This window comes from Podarcis pityusensis, assembly GCF_964106645.2.
Source record: "Podarcis pityusensis genome assembly, chromosome: 9".
NCBI classification, from domain to species: domain Eukaryota; kingdom Metazoa; phylum Chordata; class Lepidosauria; order Squamata; family Lacertidae; genus Podarcis; species Podarcis pityusensis.
Genome location: NC_138034.1, coordinates 49,360,966 through 49,380,504, shown reverse-complemented (window position 1 = coordinate 49,380,504; position 19,539 = coordinate 49,360,966). Strand labels below are relative to the sequence as shown.

The 19,539-nt window shown below is 42.0% G+C and overlaps 1 protein-coding gene across 30 annotated transcripts in view; it reads left to right on the top strand.

The window, feature by feature from the left end:
* REC114 (REC114 meiotic recombination protein) overlaps positions 1-8,886 on the top strand; it is a 31,254-nt gene extending 22,368 nt beyond the window's left edge. For 29 of the 30 annotated variants that reach the window (XM_081022068.1, XM_081022064.1, XM_081022056.1 and 26 more), the window contains 6 exons: positions 105-273; positions 1,429-1,518; positions 2,765-2,848; positions 4,985-5,197; positions 5,723-5,776; positions 6,951-8,886. In XM_081022068.1, coding sequence (XP_080878194.1) covers positions 105-273; positions 1,429-1,518; positions 2,765-2,848; positions 4,985-5,197; positions 5,723-5,776; positions 6,951-7,112 — 772 coding nt within the window. In that variant the 3' untranslated portion in view covers positions 7,113-8,886. The remainder of the gene's footprint in view (positions 1-104; positions 274-1,428; positions 1,519-2,764; positions 2,849-4,984; positions 5,198-5,722; positions 5,777-6,950) is intronic. The other variant, XM_081022082.1, reaches the window with a different exon arrangement.
* Positions 8,887-19,539: the final 10,653 nt, after the last annotated feature.

The following is a 19,539-nucleotide window of genomic DNA, read 5'->3' as shown; positions in this document are numbered from 1 at the left end:
TCATATTTCCACCCTCCTCCCCTTGACTTCCCCCACACTCCCGTTTTGTTTTATTTCCATATTGTTCACCCTGCGTATTGTTTCCCCAAAATTGGGTGGGTCAGTTGTGATCCAGCTTCATGCTCTGAAGTAGAGCAACCACTGCCAGAACAAATTCCCGAAACAGAACAGTCACGGGATGCTGCTTCCTGCCTTAATGCTGCAGAATGGATGCTGAAACGTTATGGCACATTCATACCTGGAACATCCGGCAGTTCCTCAGGCTCTTGGAAGGTAAGCTTAATTTAGCTGAGCCTATATGGAGGACCCTGTATGTCAATAAAATATGCCATCCATGCATGGTAGTCTCCATGTATTTCATTCTCCAAAAGGACACAGAGACTGTGTGATTGGAACTCCATGGGCTTTTGCCACTGCTCGGCCGAGAGAGGGGCACTGGGCAGGTACCAGACTTTTGTAACAATATACTGTCTGCCCCTGAGCATTGACCTTGAGTCTCAGAGACTTAACATAAGTAAACAATAGCTGCAGTATGTGTTTTTGAGAAATCTAGAAAGTTCAAGAAAATTCTGCACCTATAAAACTTCAACCTTGTCAATGGATTCTTAGGTGAGTAGTGAGAGTGTCACTGGCTGAAGGCCTTTCCATGCATTGATTTGGGCTTTGGTCTGTATGCTTTGATGGGAAGCGAGATCATCGTTGTGGCTGAAATCGATGTTGTACCCTACTGGGCTACTGCCAGTGTCTATAATCTACTTTTATTGTAGGCAGGGCTTTTTTCATGGGGAACTCATAGGAACTCAGTTCCAGCACCTCTCAGGTGAACGCCATTGCCATTGTACGAGAAAGAGGGAGGTGTTCATGGTGGGTTCCGGCAATTCTTTTTCTAGAAAAATAGCATTGGTTGAAGGTCCTAGATGTGCTACTGCTTAGGGCTTGATAGGTTTACCATCAAATGCTATTTGTGACCTAACCCAGAGACATATGATTGGCCACAGAAATTGGGATGCAGAAAGTGGACCTTGGTCCTGATACAGCAAGCTTTATGTTCTTAAATTAGATTTAAACTTGTTTTTAGTTTCAGAGTTTTGATCCTTACACCATTCAGTGAAATCTCTAGCATTGAAGTGCAGGCTTCCAGCATGATTTTGGACCAGACTTTCATCTCTAAGTACCTCTCATGATTTACGAAAGGCTGTCAGACCTAAATAAGAGAAGCTTTCCATTTATTTATTTATTTATTTATTTATTTATTTATTTATTTATTTATTACTTGCTTCTACACACAAAAGGAATAAAACTACTATGGTTTTTTACAATAGGCACCAATAGATTTAAGTAATTTGTATATGTTGTAAAAATAGCTGCTTTGAAGCAAAAGATAAATTCCTCATACACATTGTCTTTTTCATTGTCGTTATAAATAAGGTTTTGGAATCAAACAAGGAATCCGGCTTCCTTGTTCTTACCATAGTTATTTCCGGCCATTTCTTCATTTCCAGAGGAAAGGAAGTAATGGTGAGTATTCATTTTCATAAGTAATTGTGTCCTTCAGTTTCATAGTGTCCATTGTAGGAATGTTATATTGGTTTTACTAAGCACTGCTTAAATGGTTTGCAAGTGTAAGAACTTTGCTAGATGCTTTCAAATTTGCACAAAATGCAAAGAAAGTCATATGGTCCAGTTAAAAGTTCACAGTTGGGCAATAATTTATTAGGACAAACCCAGTATCACAAAACAGTGAGAAAGCTTTCAAGCACTCAGAAAGGATGCCCAGCAGATTAGGGGGTGCAGGAGAAAAAACAAAGTTGGCTGGATATTTTAGCCATAGAGTTTGTAATTTAGATCCAGCTGTAAAATAGAATTTACATAAAGTCTCCCCAATGCCATGGTCCTGATCTGGATGGACTAAATGTTAGCTGGAATACAAAATAAAACAGAATAATGCCCTAGCCACCCACCCCAGGATGCTGTAACCATTTAAGGGCTCTGACTGCTCTGAATACACTTTGACCTCCAGACCCATGCTAATGATAGTGATTGCTGTGCTTGTCAGTAGTATTATTGTACCATCAGTGTGCACTGTGCATTATCAAGTATAAGATAACAGGTCCCTGCCCTAAAGAGCTTACCATCCAAAATGTAATATAAATGTGAGAATAAACTGGGGAGGAATATGAAATTATTTAAGTCAAACATAACTTGCAGCCTACTTTCCCCACATTGTGCAGGAAACTCCTTGTTTGAAATATTTCCCTTTCCCTTTAAAAATGAATCCTTCATTGATGGCTTTGATCTCAGTAGTTTGCCAATGAAATAAAAATATTTAACATTTAGATGTCTTCTACGTGTGCAAAGTGGCTCACAGGCTCACCTTGCAAGCTCCTGTTTTCTCCACTGAGAAAGACAACAACACCACTGTGATTGAACAATAATTCCAAAATGGAACAATGGAGTTTGTTTCTGCTATTTGGGTTTTTTTCTTTCTTTTGAGGAGGGTGTTTTCTGCTAACTCCTCTCTAATACACTTTTAAAAAAATCCAACGTCCCTGCAGAATATTCCTAATCATTACTGTATATATGCTAATACACCTGTCAAACTGTTAATTGTTTATGAGCAACTTCAAGGCCCCTGCTCTTCCTTCTTATGGTTCTTTATCTTTAGGCTGGACTTGGATCAGATAGCCCTTGAAATAGACTGTAAGACGTATTCCTGCTTCAGAGCTTTTCTGTAGATAAATTGAGCCATGTTTCTTCCCCCCAGGAAGGTTTTTCATTAATTGATGCTTCTCAATGGCTGAAGATAGTTAGAAATGCAGATTGCATTTTGTTTGGTTCAAAAACAAAGGTATGCTGTTTCAGGCTTCAAAATTCTTTTCTTAGCATGTTTATATATATATATCTCTCTTTGGTGTTCTCTGACACAGTTGTCTAGATTACTTTCCCCTCGTTATTCTATACTTTAATTATTTTCACTTATTAAACCTTGAATAGTTCCAGGTATGTGTGTGCTTCTTACACATCTATTTTGTTGGCATTTTAAGATTATGTGCACACAAAATCCAATTTAAAGAAAACCCTTCTGTTTTGTGCTGTATGTTGCCTGGTAGCCCCCTCCTTCCTTACCATCCACAGTACCACAGAAAATTTGACAGCTTGCACAGATCTGGAACTACTGCATTTCTTGCTGAAGAATGCTATCAGATGCTATATGGGGGGAAAAAAACCCTCCATAATTTCTGTGCTCTTTGGTTTTCTGCTGCCTGATTATAAATCTACCTTCCTGACAACTTTATGCCAAAGAAACATGGAAATAATAGGATTACATGCTTTGGAAAAGGTTTATAATAGTTCATCACAACTATTAGAAGTGGTTTTATTTTATTTTATTAAAAATACAATTTGGAGTTCCTATGTGCAATCTGGTACACTCAAGAAGAAATCATTTACTTAGATGTCATGTTTTGATGTACTTATTCAGGTGTCATATTTATTTATATATTCAAGTCCTCTTTTTTATATATCTGAAGACCTTGCTAAAGAATTGTGCCAGCTGTGAATACTGTTGCAACAATCACCATTCACAAAATACTTTGCTTCATAAAGTTGTGTGACTGGTAATTATATGTATGGCAAAAATGACCAGATGAAGCAGCCTACGGTGTTTTCAATAAAGGTCTTAATATAGTCACATTAAATACAACACTGATTTTTAAATAATAAATACCTGAAAAAGAAGCTCTGAGGTTGGAAAAAGCAAGTTACATTTAAGTTCTATTCAAATAAATGTGATATGTTTTATCACTATCCCACCCATCAGAATGTGAGCCAAAAAGTCTCTCCACACCCGAGAGTCTGTTGTTTCTTATGAAATACTGTGTTTGGATGTGTTTTTCCTCAAACCAGCTTTGATCCAAATTAAAAAAAGGATGACCTAGCTGGGATTTAAGCAGATAATGCCTATGCAGCTGTAAGGTAGACAAGAAAAAGCAGCATTACCTGTTAATAAATAACACAGGCTCACATGAGATGCACAATTACAATACCTCATTAAATTTGAATGGTTTGTGAAAGGCTCTTGGGGGAGTTGGGGATTGTAGGCTCAGGCACTGGGTGCATGCTGCCAGTACCCAACTACCACCGGAAGAGTGAAAGATGAATGGACACAGGACAAGGTTTGAATAGGCCACAACTTCATTGTAACTAGGTTTTGGTAGCCCAACTGGTGATTGATTGTTTTTGCTGGGTCAACCTTGGATTAAGGGTCACCTTATGACATACATCAGATCAGAGCATTCCATCCAGAACTTCCACTCAGGAGGCGGGCCATGGCTAGTTAGCTCCCGTCTGGGTATCAGGACAGGCACTGCCTCCTGGACCCCTTTATTGGGGTACTAAATATTTTTAGTGGCAGGGATGGGATTCCCAACACTGCCCCCCCCCCCCCCCCAGGATCCAACCCAATGCCTTGCCCACCACCGAATGCACTGGGAGCTCTCCTTTATGAATGATGCATCCATACCCACTAGCCTGCCTGTCATTGGCCTGTTCAAACAGGCAGGCTCCCATCCACTTGTGCAGCCACAGGAGGATTTTGTCCCCCAACAACTGCACAGGATGGGAAGAGGGCGCCTAGCTGAGCCACAGTTGTGCCAGGCAACAAACCACTACTCCCAGGGGTCTTAAAGTAAGTGGCCATTGTGAGTTGTGTTGTCACTTGTGCACCAATTCAGTAAGATCTAAAAGAAAAGCTTTTCATAATAAAAATGAGCTATTGGTCAGAAAAAGCAAGTATTAGAGGTGCAAGCTATTGCTAGCTACTCCTTAGTTTTCATTAGAAAATGATGGTAATATATCACAACTGTAGAGGTATGTATATACCTAGGTTGATGGTTTTAGCACTACATCTTTAAACACCTAGAACAGGCAGGCAGCATGAATTAAATTAAGGAGCTGGAAAGTTAGTTTCATTTTCTCTTTGTAGAGCAAACACCGTATGTTTCGTGTTCAGTTTATTGGAGACTCCAAAACACAGGCAGAGGAGAACTGCAATAACTGTGTGCAGAAGCTTGCTGATTATGTTCCCGTTCAAGTAATGGATGCAGCAAGACAGGAATTGCAACCAGTTCACAGCCTGCTGCTAGATAATGAGCGTCAGATGAAAGATACTGAGCAAAATTCACCAATGGAGCACATTGTAAGGTGATGGGGTGTATGTAGGGGGTGGATTGACAGAAGGAACGGAAAAGTACTGCTGTCACTTTTGTGTATTGTTTACATTTCTTCTATAAAATAGGAATACAGGGTTAGCAAAATAGATTGCCGCCGCCCCCACCCCCGCCTCATGGGGTTGTCTCAGCGTGCCTAATGTAAGGGCTGGCCCTGCAGGAATAGCCAACTGTTGTCCCATGGGCTTCAGCCAGGAATGCATGTTTGCCTATTCTTTCGATTACCTTTTTATACTTTTATTGCCCTTAGGTATCAAATGTCATGGGATTCTGATCATTTTCAGGTCACATTGACACCCCTGTTTGCTGTGAAATACAAACATGCTACTGGAGTGATGCTTTAGAAGGCTCTTCTGATTTTAGTAATTTTTAGAGCACACAAATTCTAAATATTTTGGATCACACAAACTGGAAAAAATGCTCATTCCATTTTTCTGTTATTTTCGTTCTTTGGCAATATACATTTCATTGAATTTATCTTCAATACTTTTTAGATTGTAAATCAACCTCCAGCACAAGAAAGAGCATCTGTAGCAGAGCTAGCACAGGTAAATATTTGAGCACAGGACATATAATGTCTCTGACAGAGCAGAATAATGAAACTGATGATAACAACACAGACATTCATCTAAGGACACATATAATAACAACATACCCCCTAATAAGTAAGGGGAAAATCAAAACACTGGTGGCAGCCAAAAGGGCAAGAATCACCCCTCCATCTCCAGAATCCCCTCCTGACTGCGAGCAAGATACCTGTCTGCCTCGCTTTGAGAACATGGTGCACTGAAAAGAGAAAGACAACATTAGACATGCTCACAGGTTTTATTATGATTGGCTATGGATGGCCATTGCCCTGCCCTATCTTATGTTAAGTTAACCTGGTGCTCTCTGTAAATGGAGCAGTGGGGGGGGGGGAGACAAAACTGCCAGCTCAGAGGAACCAGACACCCTAGTAAAAGGCAAAAAAGAGAGCTACATGTTCTTATTAATTCCCCTAGAGACAAAAGGGCTAGACCAACTAAACCCCCTCAAAAAAACACGCAAGAAGAAGACAATATAAAAAATACAATTACAAACAAGCAAACAATATAATAAGACCATAATGCAGAGTTTCTCTGCTCTTGTTTTCTGCATTTTAAGCAGTTTATTATTTTTAATGGCATATTTAGAAGACAAAATCTTCAATCCTGTGCATGCTTATTTGGAAGTAAACACTGCGGAACACAGTGATACAGATATAGATATATACCCATGACCCTGAGATTAAGAGTCTCAAGCTCCAACCACTGACCTATCTGATTTAATGTTCCTGCATATTAAGGCAGCCCAACATCTATAACTGCAGCAAGTGCCTTAATGTTCAAGTGATGCAAACCCTTTATGCACACTGTATATACATGTCTATAATCTATATAAGAATTAGCTGCAGCAGGCTATGTATTGCAGCCCTTAAGCACAAGAAGGGCCAAGGGGGAAGACCAACTAAGATGTTGTGTCACATTCAGGCGAAAGAGGAGGTGCCACAACTAATGCTCACTGGGAGGATGGTAAACAGCCATTCTGAGTAAATTGGGAAAGGATAATTCTGAAAGAGTACATAAGTTGTTCCAATGCCTTTGGATTTCATCAAGAGAAAGACTTAATTAGACAGAGCAAAATTGGTAGAAAGCATTGTTATTTTATTTGTAAGCAGTTGACCATATCTTCTTGCTTCTGCAGTATGTGTTGACATCAAACATAGAGCTTCCTCTTGCATATCAACACTCCCAGTGGAATGCTGAAGATCTAGGCAGTTTCATTCGATTGTGTCTCTTGGATCAGAGCTTCCCAGCATTTGTGCAAGAAGTGGAGAACCAGTTGAAAAAAATTACAGATGAGTAGGAAGCAAAGCAATAAATTAAAATGTATTACAATGAGATAAATTCAATATAGATAACTGAGAAAGAGTACCATAGCTAGTGGTTTTATTTTTAAAAAAGGTTATCCATTTATTACACTTCAGAAAATACACACAGGTTTTAGAGGTATGCATAAAACAACATAACTTTAAATTGCCATGAAAAAAATTGCTTTTTGTTATTGTGGCTGAAAGGACATTAACCCAAAAGGGTCTTTTATAAGAATGTAAAATCTTAATGGAGAAATCCTGCCTCTACCACAGTGTCAGGGACCTGGTCCCTCAGCTTCACTTGTCTGTGTCTTGTTTCTTTAAGTTCTTTGCTGCCGCCGGTTCCCTCGGAAGGCTTCAAAACCTCATTGTAAAGGGGTTTATTAGGCTTGGTCATGAGATGGACTGCACCACAAGAGGCAGGATAAAAACTGGGGTTATTAAGGGGATTATATCTACATAAGGGGCACCCACACCACAGTTAGGACCCATCACACCAAAAATTGAGCAAAGTCATATTTCAGTCAAACACCTTGTTTCAGAATGGGTACTCTATGTAGATGAAGATCACCACCTCCCACACAGGAAACCTCATGTTGAGTTGAGTGACAATATCTTAAAGGGTATCAAAATTGGCACAGGTTGGGCCTGTCACACAAAATTTGGCAGTGTCCCTTCAGATGCGACAGTATCTTCAGAGGTAACTAAATCAATGCAATGTGGACCTGTCATGCCAAAAGTCGGGCAAAGTCTTGCCAAAGTATGTTTTTGTCCACCATCTTAATTTAAAATGGCACCCAGCAGCCCAATATTGACCAAAAAAAAACCCTGCCTCCATCTCATGCCAAGTTTGCAATTGGTGCAGTTTGGACCTATCATGCCATGTCGAAATTCGGGCAAAGTCACTCCAGGCCATATATTGAACTGCCATCTTGATTCAGAATGGCAGCTGGTATCCTAGCATTGGCGAAAACCACTGTGCCTACCTTGGGAACCCTCATGCCAAGTTTGGTAACAACAGTTCAAGAGGCCTCCAAAAAACACAGGGCAAACCATTTTCCAACATATATAGTAGACACGGCATGTAAACTGCTGCTTATCTTCCTGAGATTTTATGAACTGGTTCAATATCTCTCTATAGTAATGATAAGTTCAATTATTTTCAGGAGTATAATGGCTTCAAAATATATGACTTTGATGGAATTGTGCAACATGAAAGACACATCAAAATTTCTATTTCCCATGAAAGGAACTACATTAGGTGCTCCTGTGTGCATTGGTTCAGATAATAAGTGTGTCTGAAATGTATTGAATCAGTGGCTGAGAAACTTTTCATTAAGAGCACAATTCACTGATCCCTTGAGAACAGCATTAAAAGTGTTAGTAGCACAGCCCCACTCCCCTCAAAAAGGAATCCCATTTTCTTCTAATGGCCAGGTGAAAACTCAAGGCCTCATCCTCATTTGGTATAAACCAGGACAATATGACTTGAATGTCTAATTTTGAGACATCCCAGAAAAAATGACCTGAGTCAGTGGGAAAGGATGATGGAAACCAACAGGCTATTGTTTACAGAGATTGGAAAGTAAAGAAAGTACTATTGATTCTCAGCCACAAACTGGCAAATAATGGATAAATTAACAACACAAGGGCATTCTAAAAACCATGTGTTGCTTCTCCAACATTCTGGTAGTGTTTTATTTTCATTTTGATCTCTGCCCCTTACTCTGTTTTCTATACACCTTTTGAATAAACTGCTTAATTGGATTTCTGGGCTGTACTGGTTTCTGGGCACCCTCAAGGGGTGGTTGAACACACATGCATGTATGGTTGCTGTGAACCATTTGGCCTATGTTACTGGATTTAAATGTGCCTGAGACATCTGGAGGGGAGACAGGCTGAAGTAGCCAAGTAGGCAGTGGAAATATACTCAGAGTCGAGTGTGAATTTCATGCTCTTTATTCAGCTCATAGTAGCAATGAATGAAATTTTCCCCAAAACGTCTAGCTATATATATACATTATTTACACAATGAGCCCTGCGTGATTGGCTGATTCTGGGCTGCTCCTGTAGGCCAGTCAGGTTGCAGATTCACCTCCTCCAGAAACCTGATTGGCTGCTCATGCAGGCCAATCAGGTCACTGATTCACTTCTACCTGGAGCTGGATTGGGTGGCTCCTGCGGACCAATCAGACTGCTGCATTCTGGATCCTATTCTAGGATTCAGCTCAGTACATAACAGCAGCCATGCTCATAAGCAGTGGCGTAGCGTGGGTTGTCAGCACCCGGGGCAAGGCAAGTAATTTGCGCCACCTAACCCGTGGATTTTAGCACTCGAGTCTCTTCCACTAGATTAGTTAAAGAAACCCTTACCCCCTAAGCACATGTATTGTTTGTTATGAAAATACTGATGTAATTTAAAGTAAAATGCATCTAAATACAAGTTTATTTTCAAACACTTTATTGAGTGCGAACATGCATTACACATTCTCCACATTTTCAGCAGGTCTAGGAATACAAATCTACAAATGTAGTAACCTAGCATGGGCCATGCTATTATATGTCGTTTCACAACCATCACAAATGACAAAAAATATCAAGAACAAAAACTAAACATCAAAATGGAACCATACCCTGGAGATGATCCAAGACTGGGCTAGATGGAGCCAACTTCCTCAATCCTGTACCTCTAATTGTAATTCTTTAATAGAAGTGCAAGATATCAATCTGTATATACAGATTAATTTAAATTCGCCTGCTTTTAATTAGCGCAAATTTTTCAACAACGGAATTGAAATCTACATTAAAGTCTCAATGGACAGTATTGCTAGATTACTTAGTCTTTCTTGGCTCATTGTAGATCTCTGATATGTTTTAATTAGTTTAAGTTTTGAGAAACTTCTTTCACAACTCGCTGTAGAAACAGTGATAGTAAGAAAGATTCTTAATGTGACAACAAAGTTAGTTAAACTTTCTTGCAGCTTCCACTTATACACCCAGCGAAGCAAATCTAAAGCTGACCAGTTTGCAACCTGCTCATCAGGATTGACCTCCTTATACAAGATAATGTGGTGCCGAAGTCGAGTTATTTCGGTGAGCATAGATGCAGCATTCAATTCTGTGTACTGAGCACAAGTGTGCTGAATTTGTTTCTTAATAAAATCATCTTTTCCAGTATCCAACAATGTTTGGATTTGCAAAAAAGCAAATCGCTGGTGAAGCGTATTCATCTGCGTAGTACGTTTTTTAATTTCTGCCTGAAGCTGATCAATTGCTTCCAGTTGTTCTCTGCCTGTTTCCTGTATTAAGGTCAAGCCAGCATCGCAACTGTTCTCACCATCCATCTTCTTTGAAAAAAAAGAAAATCACTTTCTTGCGTTGCTGCAGTTTTAGCACCCCTTCATTGTATAACCATTTCTTTGCTCTTAACATAATGTTTATTCACCTTCATGCCTATTGCCTTACTCTTTCAGCAAAAAAATAAAAATAAATTAAAGGTTGCTAGACCCACTGGCTTACATCAACTTATGTTGAGCTGGAGCAGCTACATATGGATCGAAATCTGTCTCGTCACTGTTGAACCAACGAAACTTCAATCCATCTGGTCAGCTCAACATGCAGAATGACCAGCGTGCCCCCTTTCATTGCAGAATGACCAGTGTGCCCCCTTTCAATGCAGAGAGACCAACGTGCCCCCTTTCAATGCAGAGAGACTTGCCTGCAGTGGCGACTTCTACTCAGTTCCCCGCGTCTCCTCGAGTCCTCCCGCCTCCTGCTCGGCAGCTCAGCCAATTGCATGCATTCGCCTTTCGGCCAATGAGGAAGTGGATCCCACTTCCTGATTGGCTAGGAGGAGGATCCGTGTGACAATAGCGAAATTTTTGCGAAATCTGTGACAGCGCTGAGAGAGAGTGAGTGAGCCAGGTAGGGGCAGAGAGCTGCGAGTGCGAGCGCCCCCCCCCCAGATGTTGCGTCCGGTGCGGCCGGCCCCCCCTGCACCCCCCATGCTACGCCAATGCTCATAAGTGACCCATAAGCAAGTGGTAGCAAATAGAAAAATAGTTGCCTGGTTGGTGTTCAGTTGAAATGACACTGTCCTCTGCACATAGAGTATCTGTCATGTGTCTTTCCCTTATCCTTGAGCAGCCACAGCTAGCTTCCACATAGGCAGATGAGGGAAAGCTTGCATACACAGTACATAAGCTCTAGTGCAGAGCTTTCCAAACTTTTCGTATTAGTGACACAGTTTATAGACATGCATCATTTCATGACATGGTAATTCAGTTTTACTAGCAAACCAGAAGTTAAACTAACCCTTTTCCTGCCCCGGGAGGAGTGCAGGGAGCATTTGTGCGACACACCTACACACTGTAACTAACACACTAAAGTGTCATGACCCACAGTTTAGAAAGCTTTGCTCTAGTTAGTGCCTCATATTAGAAACTTAGAACAGGGAGCAGCATTTTAAAATTTCTCAAATCTATTAACTCCAAAAAATGTTATTTCAAACCTCAATGAATTGAACGATTTCACCACAACACATGAAGTTTTAACTATTTAACTATTCAGGATTAGTTTGTTTCCTTTATCCTGTCTACAAAAGATGCAAAGGATATACATGCAAAAGTTCTCAGTCACAACAATGCTGGAATATCTTCCTAAACTTAATTTGATATTTAGCAGACTTCTCAAATCATCAGGTCTTCCCTAGTTGTTAGTTGCCTTTCATTTTTCTCCATTTCTATAGACAGTTGGGACTCTGAGTTATCAAATACACTCTCCAGGCATTTGAGGAGTGATTTGCCACAGACAGGCTGCTGTATCTTGAAAGTCTCTCTCTGAAAAAGGAGATTGCGTTCTTTACATGAAACAGAAAATGTTTCAAATATAACTGTTGCAAAGACACCTCTAATAAACTTTCCTAGCTTTCCTAGAGAGAGTTGAATTCCAGACGTTGTTGGCAGAAGGATTTGCCAGGATGAGATAGTTTAAAAATACATCACAAGAGGGTCTTTAAGAGATCTGTGAAGGATATTTTAAATCCTGTGTGTAGACATTTTCATGCATGCACATTCATCATTTGATGACTGCAATGCATCATCAAGTAATGACCTGTAAGTTTAAGATAACCATCCCAGATCAAACATTACAATACAGACTTTCATATCACCTGACATTAACTCAAATGCAATACTTTCAAATGCATCCAGTTTGCACGGATAGCTGTGAATTACCAAGTGATGAGAGATCACGTTTATGTATGTGAATGTGTGATTTATCCCAAAGCACTGGGGTTTGGGTTTGAAGGCTCCTTCCATTCCCATAATTCTGATGTGTGTCTGGTCTGGGACTGGTCTGCCTAATTTAAGAAGATTTAACTTATATGCAGTGTTACTTTGTACAATGCCATCTGCCCCACATTCTACTCGTGTAAAAACACGCTGATTCCCGGACTGTCTGCAGGGCAGATTTAGAAGGTGATTGGACCAGATCTGGCTCCCGGGCCTTAGTTTGCCCAATCGCCTTCTAAATCCAGCCTGCGGACGGTCTGGGAATCAGTGTGTTTTTTACATGAGTAGAATGTGTCCTTTTATTTAAAATGCATCTCTGGGTTATTTGTGTGGCATAGGCATTCGTTCACCCCCCCCCCCAATATATAGTCTGGCCCCCCACAAGGTCTGAGGGACAGTGGACTGGCCCCCTGCTGAAAAAGTTTGCTGGCCCCTGGTCCACCTACCAGACCTTCAATATTAAGGTCAAGGTGCTTGCACTTAAAATCTGGATCAGCACCATTCTTGTGCAGGACTATCTGAGAAATACATTCATCAATCAGCTTAAAATACTGAGGCATAAGGCAGGAGAAAGGAAACGGAAAAGAGTGTTAGTGCTGATGTGCAAGAGTGCAGGTTTGCTTGAGTCATCCTGAGACCAAGCCTATAAAGCAGGGATCGACAACTTTTCTGCCAGCAGGCAGGAGTGTGCGCGCACACACACCGCTCTTTATGTGCTGGCTTTCAGAGCCATGGGTGGGGAGGCGGCGTTTGCAGCTTCCTATTGGTTTCAGGAAGCTCCTGCAGCCAATAGGAAGCCGCAGACGCCTCCCCCCCCCCCATGGCTCCAAAACCTGTTCTTTCCCCACTGGCTTTCGGAGCCATGGGGGGAGGGGAGCTGGCGTCTGTGGCTTCCTATTGGCTTCCTATTCCTAATAGAAAGCCGTGGCTGCTTGCTGGAAGTCAGTCCCCATGTGGAGCTAATCTGCCACCCACGCCGTGCCAGTTTACCATTAAGGGATCCGTTATCCCTTAAGAAATAAAAGGCTCTGCAACTGCTGAAGCAAACTCAATTGGGGGACTGTAAACAAGGTGGTGTTAAAAATTCTTGCAAATCCTGGCCATTTGGGAAAACTGGTCCTGTGCACATCTTCAGCATATTCAAGACAACCCACAGCTGCTCTCACTTCTTTAACACTTCAAACAAAGCACTGAGACATCAGATGTCCCTAAAAACAGCAACACCTGGCAGCACAAAAGAAAGATGTGCCCCACCTTGAGGATCTGCTGGAGTCCAGAACGCATGAGTTCACTGCGGATGCGAACTCTGAAGTCAAGTTCATCTCATGAAATGATTAGGGCATTGATCAACTGTAGGTAGGCAACCTAAGAAATACTGAAGAGAGATTCCATGTCAGATCTAGCCAAGCATTCTCAGAAATAGCAGGCTAAGCCCTTGCAGTAAACCTGACAAAGAAGTTTGCCAATTAAGACTGTCTGCGGTGTGTGTGTGTGTGTGTGTGTTTACACACAAACAAACACACTCACTCCTTAACTCATACCAAAGCTGTACAAAAAAGTTCAAGAAGCTGGTATAATAAGTAGCAAATTCAAGACATAAGTACTGGTGGCTATATGGACAAAATGAGGACTGAGAAATAATAAAGTGGTATCAGCAGAACCTTGAGGTCTGCAGAAGTACAGAAAAACCTTTTTTTGCTGCAGGCCCTACTTGTTACCTTTAATGGCACTGAGTGTCACTCTTCAGGCCATCCAAGATGGGTTTGAATCATTCCATTTCATCCATTTCTGCTAGTTGTGTCAATGCTGCCAGAACCTGCTCATGCCTATATAAGAGTAAGGAAAACAAATCAGTAACATTATCTGACAGTGCAGTGCTAGCCATGTCTACTTGCTAGTCCCAATGAGTTCAATGAGATGCACTCCCAGGTGCCTTAAAGATGGCAGTCTGACTTTCATACGCTCACAACAGGAAACTATGTAAGAGTTTGATCAGTTGTACATCTATTAAAATTTCTAAAAACTGTTAAGAACCAATGTTGCCTTGGATCCAGGGGACCAAAAACCCTCCTAAGCAATATGGAGTAAGATGTGGTGCTTCAAAGCGGGGATGACCCCAAACCTTACACAAGCTTTGTTCAGCTTGTGCTTCTTAGGCTTCAGGCCATTGTGCAGATTACACACACATTAAAGCTTGCAATTTAGATGTAGCCTTCCAGTTTTTAATGTATTTTTAAAAGCATCCCAAGTGCTAGACTGCCCACCTATGAAATACAACTAAACCAAAAGATAAATCACCTGTAGTCACTTACATATCCACAGGCTGAGGCAGAATACAGAGGGCAAACAGTAGCGTGATAGCATCAATCATCATGGATGGGACTTGGGTCAACTGCTCTTGTCAAAAGCAGGGTCCCCTCCTCCGTTTCAAGCACCGTCTTAATTCCAAACTAAAAAAACATACAGAAAGGTTGCCAATGCCACAGGAAGAGAGTAAGGCAACTGTCTAACCTGGTAAATAGGTGCGGGGGGGGGGGGAGGGTCAAGCCCCCCAAAGCTGACATGTGCAAAAGTGATGTGGGGAATATCCCGTAAGTGTGCAAATTTAAGAAGGGGAGCATCTCAACTGAGAGTAATCAAACTGGAGGTTTCTTATCCTTAATCTAGAAGTTCATTTACAATCTCTTCTCTCCTCAAAGTTTTGATGTGCTTTATTCTATATACATTTTAGATTAGAAATAGGGATACCAGACATCCCTGTTTCCCGGGGACAGCCCCCGAATTTGCAAATCTGTCCTCGGACAAATTCCATCCCCAGAATGTCCCTGGATTTCATTAAATGTGCCTGGGAAACGTGGCAGTAGCAGCGGCAATCTCAGCAGCCCGTAGCCAGCCTGGTAGTGCACTTGGCTCTGGAGTCTGGCTGGCTTCAGGAGCCGCTTGCAGCGCCCACCATTTTTCCTCGCTGGAAGTCCCCATATGATGTGTTGCGCACAAGACACATGATGTGGGGACTTCCGGCGAGGAAAAATGGTGGGCACTGCAAGCAGCTCCTGAAGCCAGCCAGACTCCAGAGCCAAGTGCACTACCAGGCTGGCTCCAGGCTGCTGAGACTGCCGCTGCTGCTCCCATGTTTCCCGGGGCATTTAATGAAATACGGGGACATTCCAGGGATTGAATTTGTCCGGGGGCAGATTTGCAAATCCAGGGACCGTCCCCAGGAAACGGGGATGTCTGGTAACCAAAGCCTACTGTCGTATTGCTTGGCATGTCGAAAAATACGGGCATCTTTTCAGCATTACTGATTGGTGTAATGGGTATGAGTGATGCTGCCGCATTTTGATGACGTACCGCTGGAAATTAGTCCGTATCTCCTCAAAATGTTCTGGCAGTCTCTGCTAATGCAGTGCTTCGTCAAAGAGCGAGACCATTTCTCCGCATAAACTGACAGCACCAACTAATACTTACCTGGAATACCCTCTGCTGTATGTTTACAGTCCTTGCAATTTCCAAGGCCTTCAGTTGGATTACATCTCATGAAATAGACATCCCGACTTTTCTCGTATCTTGCACGTAGGAAAGAACCTTAGCTTTGAGTTCCAGATATTTGCCACGTTTTGGTCCTCTGAAGGATTTTCTCATTGAAAACACAAACATATTCCCCTTTCCAAATCCTCTCCTTCGTAGCTGGGAGATGAAAACCCAGTGGGGCTGATGGCTCTGAAAATGGGATGGCATCCCTCTAAATTGCACCCAATGGATCAGGGTGGGGCAGCACTGATAATGTGGACTTGCCTGCTCCCCTTCCTGTCTCCCCATAGCTGGTGAATGTTACTGAATGAAGGGGTGGCACCACAGCTTCTGCTGATGAGGGTGACTCTGTCACATCCACACCTCCAATACCCCATACCTGATTAGTTTCCCTTGTGGGTGCACCTCCACCACTAAACCCCCTTGAACTCTGCTCAGTTTTGCAAGTGTGACTTGATTTCTAGCAATCCGCCACCAGAAAGCACCTTGTCAAGGCAGGCCAAAGCAGCACCTTTATAACCAGAGATTGCTTTTTTTCCTACTTGCCATTTATGGGCTCCAAGCTGCTGCATTTTTCCATAATCAAACCCAGCAAATGATCCAATGCAATATAATATTTTGAACAGATAAGCAAGAATAGGAGAGAAAGTAAACAAAATAAATAATATGAAATGCCTAAACCAGGGGTCCTCAAACTTTTTAAACAGGGGGCCGGTTCACTGTCCCTCAGACACTGTTGGGGGCCGGACTATAGTTTGAAAAAAACATGAATGGTCAGCGCTCGTATATATACTGCAGCATTATTAAAAATCCACAACAAAAAATAGTCTTTAGGTTTAGATAGCAGACTGTCACCCTGGTTCTGCCCCACTCCACCCTTTTAAAATTTACTAAGAATTTCACTCAAAGAACTTCTCCCTAAATGAGCTTAGGAAAGAAGTGTGAAGTTAACGCAGAGACTGGGAACCGCGCAGCCCATTCCTTTTGGGTTGAATTTACTCCCAAAGGCAAACGGCTAAGGACCCAATTCTAAAGCCCTGAGCATGCCCTCTTGCACTCCAGAGACAAGAGCTGTTTTCTCACGAGTAACCCTATTCAAAAGAGGAGCAGCTCAAGAGGCAGGGGAATTGTAGATTGCAACTTGGACCTGTTTGTACTGCTGCAGTTCACTAACCAAGGAGCTGCCCTTCATTACTGGGAACCCTCTTTTTAAAAATCCCCATATTGAAGATCTCTTGGGAAATGAGACAAGGCCTGGGTGACGCCACTGAGCCGACTCAACATGGCTCTATCTGCCTCCCTGGCTCAGCGTTTCAGTCAGTGGCGTAGCAAGGTCAGGTGGTACCGGGTGCAGAAAATTCCTTGTCACACCCCCCCCATTGAAATTTTATTTTATTTGCCTGCAAAAATGGTTTGACTTTATTTCATATTCTCTTACAAAGGAACGTGGATTCTGGGCCTCTGATAACAAGTAGGCGACTGGACAGAAACTTAAATCTACAGGATGGATTGTGTTTTGGCTTGTTATTTTATTTATATTGATTGTTTATTTATTTAATAAAATTTATTTTAAAAAAACCAGCCTGCAAAGTGGTTTACAAAAACAAAGGAACACCATAGCAGTAAAATCAAGAAAAATTAACAACTCTACTTTAAAACATACAAAAGCTAAAATATTAAAACAGATTAATATTACTTCAACTTCCTAAGCATCTGGATATGCTTGCCTAAACAATGCTTTTAGCAGGTGTCTGAAAAGAGTATAGCAAAGGCACGTGCTTTATTGGAATAGGCTGGGAGTGCAGGTGCTGCCACACTAAACAATGCAGTACAGACATTATGTGAAACCTGTAATAGTGTTTGAAACTACTGAAGGGAAGGTTTTATTTATTGTGATTTCACCATGCTCTGTATTATCTGAAAAAGAAAACATTTATTTAAAAAGCAGGCCTGCACAGCAGCAATCTACTTGCCCGAGAGTCTCATAATGATCAGTTGGACTTATTCCTGAGTTGACGGTACATAAGACTGGCTGCAATCCTATGCACCCCTTGCATCCAACTTGTACTTAAAAATCTGCACAAACCTGCACCAGAGAATTGTAGAGTTGGAAGGGACCCCTGAGGGTCATTTAGCCAACCCTCTGGGGCAATGCAGGAATCTCAACTAGACCATCCCTGACCAATGGCCATCCAGCCTCTGTTTAAGACCTCCAAGGAAGGAGAAGCCACCTCCTCCCGAGGGAGTTCTTTCCACTGGAACAGCTCTGCCTACTAAAAAGCTCTTTCTGACAGCTTGGGGGAGGCTTGGGAGTCATGGGGGGGGTGCCATTGCCCCGCGCTCCTGGGCTGCTTCCCCCCTTCCTACACCACTGCAATGTGGAGCATCTTTCAGTGCTGCTAGGCCAAGCCACTAGTCAGAGACTGGGCTGGATCTGCTCTAGAATCTGACATCTTAAAATTACCTCAAGACCAATATTCTCAAAAGAAACTTAACCAGCATTTATCACCAAAGTCACGTTGACTCTCTCACCTCAAAAATGGTGGAATGGACCCTAAGTTGCCATCAGCAATGATTTACATAACAGCTTTTAAGTATATTTTGGGTTTTATGTTTTGAATTGGATTGATACTTTATATATTTTTTAAAGAAAACCTGACACACACACACACACAGACAGATGAATATTCTTGCTAAGCCTAGCGATACCAAAAAATGGTTGCTGGAGATATGGGCAGTGCTTTTTTTCAGCTGGAACTCATCAGAACTCAGTTCCAGCCCCTCTCAGGTGGGTGCCATTGCCATTACAGTGGTACCTTGGGTTAAGAACTTAATTCGTTCCGGAGGTCCGTTCTTAACCTGAAACTGTTCTTAACCTGAAACACCTCTTTAGCTAATGGGGCCTCCCGCTGCTGCTGCTGTGCGATTTCTGTTCTCATCCTGAAGCAAAGTTCTTAACCCAAGGTACTATATCTGGGTTAGCAGAGTCTGTATGTAACCTGAAGCGTATGTAACCTGAGGTACCACTGTATAAGAGAAAAAGGGAGGCTTCAAGGAGAGTTCCAAGCAGTGCTTTTTTCCTGGAAAAAAAAATGGGTAAACTTTCCATGAGATGACAGATAGATAATGATTGACTGATTGATTGTGGGCCAGTCTTAGTGGCATAAACCCACACCCCGGGCAGTGGCTAAATATAAGATGTGATTAATAAACACAAGCAGACAATGATCTGGGTAAGAAATGCCCACAACTTTATTGATAGAGATACAGGTGGATTTTTGCCTTGGGCATTGGGTGTATATCTGTTCCATACAATATACAGGGTGTCTTTTAAAAGAGGAACATGTGTACTCTGTATCCACGGGGCCTCTTTTAAAGGACTCACTCTATATATAACTTACTTTTTTTAAGGTAAACCCTGCCCCCCCTTCCTAGTAAGCATGGCTAGGCTTGCACTGTGACTTCAGATGCCTAAGACTCACCCTTCACTAGCTGTTTGGTCCCCTGCTTCTTCCACCTTCACTCAGGATGGCAGTTTCAGTTGTCGTAAATCCACAAGAGCCAACACACACACACACACACACACACACACACGGGC